Source organism: Cornus florida, unplaced genomic scaffold, assembly GCF_030987335.1.
Source record: "Cornus florida cultivar Cherokee Brave unplaced genomic scaffold, ASM3098733v1 CherokeeBrave_3.0.0_Hap2_Chr04, whole genome shotgun sequence".
Lineage (NCBI taxonomy): Eukaryota > Viridiplantae > Streptophyta > Magnoliopsida > Cornales > Cornaceae > Cornus > Cornus florida.
The window spans coordinates 5905864-5914766 of NW_026775574.1; the positions used below are offsets into that span (position 1 = coordinate 5905864).

General features: G+C 34.2%; 1 protein-coding gene across 1 annotated transcript; it reads right to left on the reverse strand.

The window, feature by feature from the left end:
• Positions 1 to 5801: 5801 nt before the first annotated feature.
• LOC132304663 (glycosyltransferase BC10-like) lies at positions 5802 to 8401 on the reverse strand (the record flags this gene model as incomplete). Its single annotated transcript, XM_059802403.1, has 2 exons — positions 5802 to 6839; positions 7811 to 8401. Coding segments are annotated over 2 exons (1236 nt in total), but the record flags the coding sequence as incomplete, so codon positions are not given.
• Positions 8402 to 8903: the final 502 nt, after the last annotated feature.

Consider the following 8903-nt stretch of genomic DNA (forward strand, 5'->3'; position numbering starts at 1 on the left):
TATGTTTAATTTTATTTAATTGTAATTTTTAGATAGATTAAATGTGTATTTACTTTATTTTAGTTTTAGTTTAAAAGGATGGGCTTGGACAGTAGTGGTGGACCAACCGTTTGGGTCTCATAGACTACTCGGATAGGAGGGTAATGGGTACAATTAATACCCATGAATGATTATACATATATTTTAGGGTATATATGTATATATGGTAAATCTAATTAATATGATTTTAAGGTTTTATATAAATATGAAATATGTAGCCGACTTATATATTATATATTTTATAGTTTATTTTATTTTCTTTTGTTTTCTGTTTCCTCTTAGAATTAGAATTAGGTTTTCCACTAAACTTATATAAGTATAATATTACGTCTGCTTAGGGTTTAGAAGCAACAAAACTCGTTTCACGAACATTGAGTTTTGAGAGAAAACAGAGGAGGGAGAATTAGGGTTCCGGCCAAGAACTAAGGCTGAACCAAGGAGAGGAAGAAGGGGTGTTGCTTATGGGTTGAACCTAGGGCAACAAAGGAGTGGACAACAATCAAAAGGTCGCTGGAAAGTCTAGACAGAGGACGGTTAAAGGTTTCAAACCAAAACCACAGAGGCAAGTTCTATTTCTATCTTCTTCCCTGTGATCCGTGTTCTGTGCATGCCTAAGACAATTCCAAGATCATTAATCAGTAAAATTAATCATGTATACATGCTTAAAAGATGAATTACAATAGATTATGTATATGTGTATATGTTCGTTTAACTTTGATTTTCTTACACAATTCTTGATTATAATTTGTTTAAATTATGCATAAGAGGTTTAAGTAATGTTTAGGATTGTTCTAGACTTAAAACAGTAGCCTTAGGACCTTAACGGGGGAAGACGTAGTCGCCGGAGCTGTGGAAGACGAACTGTTACAATTCGGTCGACCGGTTTAGTGCACACGTCGACCAGTTTGCATGAACCAGTTGACACCTTGGTGATTCGGTCAACCGGTTGGCTGAAACCGGTCGACACCTGGAGGCAAAAACTTCAACTGGTTGTTAAACTAGTTAACATCTACAAGAAACAGTCAACAATTGCAAGCCGGTTGACATTTAGGAGTTTTACATCAACTGGTTTGTATAAACCAGTTGACACTTAGGATTTTACATCAACCGATTTAGGCAAACCAGTCAACACCTACAAATTTTACCTCAATCGGTTCTTGTAACCATTGGTTATGTTGCCCAGTGTAGGATGTTAGCACGGGAGTTGGTATCTAGGGATGGTTAGGCCTGGTTAAATAATTTTTAATGAAATTCTGGGACACGACAACTAACTGGAATGCATAATATACGATAATATGCTAGGCTTGGAATAAAATTAACATAATGGTTAATTTATGGATATTGTTTTAAACTGTTTTAAATCAATCAACTGAATTGAAACAAGTAAGTAATTAGCCTTATGTTAATTTATACATTTATGCTAATGGATTTAACTGTATGAAAGTTTAAACAACTTTGCATGCTGTTTACGGATGGAAATGATTTAATTGCCTAATTTTAATTTAGCGATTTAACGAAGTATAGCATGATGTTAAATCTTATTGTAGATGCACAGTAGGGTCATTTATTTATCAGACTTGATCTATGTATATTCGGGATTTTAATTGTTGAAATAGTAATCTCTTTTCTGCAATTACTTGGATTAAGGCTTGGGTTTTAATTGCTGATATATTAAACACTATTTTACAATTTTCTCGGATTATGGTTTTGGACTTTAATTGCTGAACTGTTAATTAGGTTCTGTAGTTAATATGGATGTTGTGGATTGTATGCACCGGTATGGGACGGTGGCATACTAGGGATAGTTTAGCTCAAAACACTAAGACCTAACCTATCGGAATGAAGGAATGGATTGTAAAATATTAAATCCTAATTATATAAGTCAAATCAACTAACTAAGTTGAATGACCTCCTGGATTGGTTGTTTGTAGTTAAGTCATATCAACTGAATAAGTTGAATGACTGACTGGATTATCAATCGTATATCAGATCAATGAATAATTGAATGACATACTCTAGCTTTGGACGGACTTTAGGTATATGATTATGGTACCACGGTGTGAGCTTGAGTCTCATAGTCGTTGGTTATGGTGCATATATGCAATGGATGTATAGCTGGCTATGATAAGTTGAGGTGTACCCTGTCAGGTCTAGGTACTCATGCCCACCTTCGGGTACATTTTTGCATGTTGCCTTCTATTCAGGTTGAGACCCCTTTGTAGTCTAGTGAATGTCTTTAGTGTGGATATATATATATATATATGGACTAAAAAGTTATTGTTGAGTTGTCTAGGATGTATCTGCGTAACGGGTCTCTGTTTGGATTGTAGTTAGGATAGAACTTGTTCGTGGGCCTAACCCACTATTATTTTTCAAGTAACAAACGGTTCCAGGTCTTAGAGTTTGTTCGTGCTAAGTAGAGATGGCTACTCATTCTTCCAACGACGTAGGAGTTTTCTTCATGATTTAGCATTGGAGATCTTTAGTTGTTGATTTCAGTGTTGGAGTTTTATTAGGGGTCCACCAGATAGATTCCCGAATTGTATTGGAAATGGAGAAGTTGAATGTATCAGAATAGTTTCTTATTTATAAAATTTATTCTGAGGTTTCATTTTTTTGGATTATTATTTTAGTTTTCTTTTAGCAAATTATTTATTCCTATTTATTCTTTTGTACTCTGTGTTCGTTTATTACTGATTGTTTGATATCCTCGGGTAATCGGGCGTGAGCCTGGCCAACCCGCATCCGGAAATCCGGGGGTATCACAGAAAGCAAGACCACCTCAAAGCCTACACGATCATGGACAAAGTATGAAGAAAGGGGTATATAGGTTGGTGAGTGTTTAGGGTTCATTGTCAAAGCCTTTATGAATCCATTTAAAGCTCATCTCTATAGGACCATGCATATCAGTCATCATTCATATGTTCCTATATCCATTAACAATAGACTATGTATTTCATTCATATATAATTGACATATGGAGTCTTTGCTAAAGAATGAGTTACTTCAAGCTTGCTTAAGATTTGAAAGAACTTAACACTTAAGCTAGAATGCTAGGGCCATGCACATCAATTACATGATTCACTTTAGTCTCTAGAGAGTAAAGGTTAAGGCTTAGAACTTATATTGCTCATCTATAAAAGCCTTCATCGATCACCATGACTTGGAAACGGACTTTAGGACCTTGGAATACACCTTATGAAAAATTATGTCTTTGGATAAGTATGAAAAATGGTTTAAGTGTGAAAATGGATTTTTGAAACAATGATTATTTCAAAACAATTTTTCCCGATAATAACTCCTTACACTTCAAATAGGCTAAACAGATTTTATGGAATTTTTTCATCAATTCTACATTAGCCTACATGGAGGATTAAGCTTTACCAAAACTGTCGGGAACCTTAATTTGTACCTAAACTGAATTTATACATGTTAATTTAGTTGAATTTTAATTTTCTTATTTTTTTTATTAAATCCAAATGGGGGGTACTTCCTTGTTTACATTGTAAACTTAAAGTAAATAGACATATAAAAATAGTAAAGACATTTACTAAAATGTTTTCAATGGAAATAAGCTGTGTGAAATAGTCCTGTGCAGAAGCCAGTAGCAGAACACTGAACAGTTTTCATTTTATAGACAGCAACAATACTATACGTGAATAGTAGTATACGTGTACAATACCATATGAATAGTACTATACAATTGAATAGTTTCATTTTCTGGACAGCAACAGTACTATACGTGAATAACAGTATACGTGAACAATACCATATGAATAGTACTATACAATTGAATAGTTTCATTTTCTGGACAGCAACAGTACTGTACGTGAATAGCAGTATACGTGAATAGTAGCATATGAATAGTACTAGACACAAATAGTACCGTATGTGAACAGTACCCAAACAGAACACCGTATGGCATTGCATACCTCACCTCTCTGTAGATGTCATTGCATACCTCACTTCTTAGCAGATGTCATTGCATACCTCACCTCTACCAACTATATTAACCTTCTCTCACTATAAATATAGGCTAAACTTTGATAAATAAATACACATCATTTGAGAGACATCATATTCCATTCGAGAGCTTTTGTTCTCACTTCTTCTCTTTATCTCTCTTATTCACTCATATACAAACCTTGAGAGATTTAACTAGGGATTCAAAGGGCTTTTGCTTTAATTCGAATCTTCATAGAGCTTTTGCTCTATTCTATACTTGAAAGATCTTATTGAGTTCATTAGAACTTTTGTTCTTCACTTGTATCATTTTCTTTCATTCATATCATTCATAGAGTTTGAGCTTCACTTATATTCAAAAATACTCTAGTTGTGAGCTAAAATTTGTACATCTATCTTTAAGAGATTCTTGTACTTCATTATTCTTGTTACTATCTATTGTAAGGGTTGGTTTGACCCATCGGGTTGGTGTGACCCAAAGAAAACCTAGAAAAATGGTGTTCTCCTAGCAAAGAAGAGAAGCAATGAGCTGCTTCATGTAAAGGTTTGCTCTCCACTCGTAAGGAGAAACCGCAGTGGATTGGGAAGTCTCAAGATGGGTCTTAAGTCGAGGAGTAGGAATTTTCGAACCTCGCTAAAATCGCCGAGTCATTGTTTGTAATTTCTCTTCACTTATCTCTTTTACAATTATGCTATAAATTGTTTACTTTCATATCTTGATTTTATGTCTTGATTATTGCATAATTGATAAGATTTTTTATTAGAAATTGTAAATCGATAAATTGCAAAAATTGGCCATTGACTCTATTTACCCCCCCTTTAGGGTCAATTCTTAGGTAACAAGATATAAAATTGTAATTGGCATATTTTGGTGAACAAATCGAGTTGTAATTTTTCCATTTATTTGAGTCTCGATTTCGGAAACAGAAAATTCAAGTGAAGCTACTCACGACAACTTCGGTTCGACAATGGACAACAATTGGTCAAGGTAAGTGTGTGAGGTTCACTTAGAATAGGTTTGAAGTTGGAGAGAGCACTTAGAGTTTTTCAGAAGTTGAACCGGTTACATTTCATTTAGAATCGATTGCACATTTTGCTAAGAATAACTCTTAGAATTTTTTGAACCAGTTCAATTTTCTGCACAAAAACAGCACTCGGGAAAAATAAAACCATTTGCATTTTAAATAGAACCGATTGCACTTCCCTGAATGAAAAATGAAATTTTTTATTTTTACCAACTTCTATTACCTTTTAAGTCTAAATTAGAGAGGTTTTGGCACGAAATTCAAGGTATTTTTTACCCTAGTAAGACTATCTAATTCTCTATATAAACTTATAGTTGCATACAATTAATCACGATTTTTTGCGTTGAAGATTTCAAAACCCTATATAGTCTTTTTGTGTGAGTTTTAAAGTTTTTTACCTTTCTGTTTTTGAGAGCACACACCTATACACTAGAGTGATTTAGTTTGTTGTTCATCGTTCGATCGAGAGTTGCATGATTGAAGATTCCATATCTACCGGTCATAAAGGCGAATTTCTCTTCAACTTTATAAATTCTGATTTTAAAGGAAAGAAGGAGAACATCATATTTTAAAGGGATCAAGACATTCGTGTAGTGTTGGTTGATCTACCAATGATATATCCTTCTACAGAGATCAAGAGTAAGCCTAAGGTCGAAAGAGAGTCGCAAAGTCAGGGATTGTCAGCAATTGATTTTTGGTAAAACGATATAGGGTGTGAGCTTGAGTCAGAATCGACTGTACTTTGCTTCAAACATAGTAGATCTTTTTGCTCAGGATGTTGTAAGTCCTCGAGGTTTTTCCCAGCACGATTGGTCTATTCAATCAATCAAGGTTTTCTCACTAAAAATTTAGTGTCACTCTAAACTCACTTTTTTACTTTACTTGCACTTTTTTTTTTTTAATTTCTTTATGAGTGTTTAATTTACTTTTATTTCAGTCAATTTAAATTAATCAAAAATCGGATAAAATAGAAAGTTGAACATATTCACCTCCTTTAGGTTGATTATCCATACTATATTTCACAACCATTCCACATTGTGTAACTTACAGCATCTACCGTGTCCTTAACCTCTACCATTTGGACATAAGACATAGTACAATATCATACGGACACGATGATACTACATATCTAAAAACAAATTGATGATTGGCTTTACATTTATAGACTTAATTGTTGTACTGCATAACCTTTGGTGCAAACCTCAACAATCTGTCCAATGCATGGGGGGAGAATTTCCTTGCAAACAAGAAGCAAACACTAGTTGTATATCCATTGTATTCACATTTGCTTTCACTCCTCATCTTCTCCAAGAACTCCATGGTCACATCTGCTCTCTTAAACGTAGCCGGATGGATCCCACCTCTTGACCAGTCAACTCGAGCCAAACTTCTATTTGAATTCTTCTCAGAGAACATCATACTCACAAATGTAGGTAAGTAGTGTTCATCAGCACAACATGAATGCTTGTAATAGTTCTGAAATAATGGAAAATATTTCTTATCAGAGATGATCTCTATGGCAAGGTCTCGATCCATCTCAAACCATTGTGACCCTTTTCTCCATTGTTCAAATCTGATGGTAGGATTTATTTTATGCGTATATCGCCCACGACCAATTGATGTAGGTAGAACTTTGGCCTCTACAAAATTTTTGGTGGAGTTGATAAGGTAAGAGTAAATGATGGTGAAGTTGAAGAGAGGAATGCACATTTCAGAGAGAAGAACGAATCGTTGGATTGAGATGTCAAGAAGAGCATTGGCTAGTAGGCGACACTCTGCTTCGATCATGTTCACCTTTCCCCATTGGACTCCCTTCATCATATAGTAGAATTGTATAAGATACAGTTCATCCACTAATAAAATGTGACATTATATATAATTATAAATATATATAGAATGTGACACTTTATATGCATGTGCGAATGTAACTTCAACTTTGGTTTTATCATTATGGTTGTTATACGCAGTGTTATGAAAGCAACTTGTTCATATTGACTTTCTTCGTCAGTTGAACGATTGTTTCAATTGTAGATTGTCCGCCATTTCCAACTTAAGATCAAACGTATAGGTAGTTTTTTTTTTCAAATTACGAGAATTCATAAATGAAGAAGAATCTTCCCCATAAACTCCACCAACTGCAATTTTGTCACCGACTTGTAATGTAAAGGCAAATGAATCACTTGGAGCTGACTTTTATTTGTTATGGTTATTTTCAAATTTTAATTTGTCACGTCATTCCAAAGACTAAACAATAATGATAAACTCTCTGCAATTTCTTTATACTATGAAAACTAGCTAAGAGAGACAAAAAAAAAAAAAAAAAAAAAAACCATCCCTTAATACTCAGTATATGCTTTACATGAGAGAGCCGGCAAAAATCTTTAGAATTACACTTCATTTACTAATTTAATTAATTGGTGAAAATAAGATTCAAAGTCAAATTTAAAAAACATAATTACTTTTTAATGAACTTAAGTGTTTAATTCTCTTTACACACACTTGTTTCTTCTAAGACTTGAATTTCTGACCTTCCTTTTGGGAGATAAGAGGCTGATACCGCTATGCCACTGGCTTGTTAATTAATTCCCTCTGACTAATGATGTTTATTTTGACAAAAAAATATATCATAAAAAATCATTTCCATGATGAGTGCTCAAGTAAATTGTTTTCCATTCAACAAACTAGCATTATAGTCTATGCAACAAATTAATCATATGATTGTTTATGAAATCGAATCAATTGATGAAGATGTTACGAAACTATATATGAAATTGAGGACTTACTTTACTGGGAATTCTCCGACCATGGAATACTGAATTTTGAGGCTCTGATTCATTGAAAGATGGATCAGAATGGACGTAGATTGAATAGAGCCCTTCATGTCCTTTGAAGAACTTCTCCCACAACGGGGCCAACAACACCGGTCCTCTAGTCAAGAACATGAAGGCAACCATTGGAACTCTCTTGAATGGAAATTCTTGAATTCTCGGAGTCATTGAAGCTCTCCATAGCAATTCATCATCCTCCACAGGCTCCATGTCATGCATAACACGAGGCGGCTTTTCATATTCTTTAAGTCCAATATGAGTGCCATTGTTGGAAGCTCCAGTGGTTGCCGGGATGGGTGGTGGTGCTGGTGCTGGTGGTGATGATTGTGAAGTAGAGAGGGATAATTGAGTAAGCCGGAGATTAAATGAGTTGTTTTTGAGTATGATACCAAAGGTGAGGCCAAAAGCAAAGAAGATGAAATATGAAAGGAGATTAGCAAAATGAAATGGTGCATTGAAGAGCTTTATAGCTGAGGCAGTACTGGAAATCCTTTTAGATTGAATGAAATTCAATGTTTCCTTCTTAAAAATCACAGAAAATGGTATATATATTCACTTCTATATCTCTACAAAACTATATATATCTCCACCCAAAATAAAATTTTAAAATATTTAATTATGTACTAAAACAAATATTCATAATATATGATATGAAACTGATTATTGATGAAAAACTAACCAAGAATATGTAGGTAGATGCACCATATATGGATGGAAATGAAAGTTGAAAAGACGTAGGACGCGCCAAAATAGATGAAGTCCTCCTGCAGCTATTTGTATATATAAGGGTTGGACCAGGAATCTTAATTTGAAGTTTCAACTTATATTCAAATACTGGTTTAATTTGTTATTAAGTTTCATTATAAAAATATGTCATATCTATTGTGTGATTAGGAAAGTGCAAGTTTTTTAATTAGTAAACATAATCATCACTTTATGAATAAGCACTTGTATGATTGTATCTGTGAAAACACGCAGTATGATAGGGCACAAAAGTGTACCTTCAATGGAGGGTGGATGGTCCAAACACCCCCAATCCGTGCTTGCC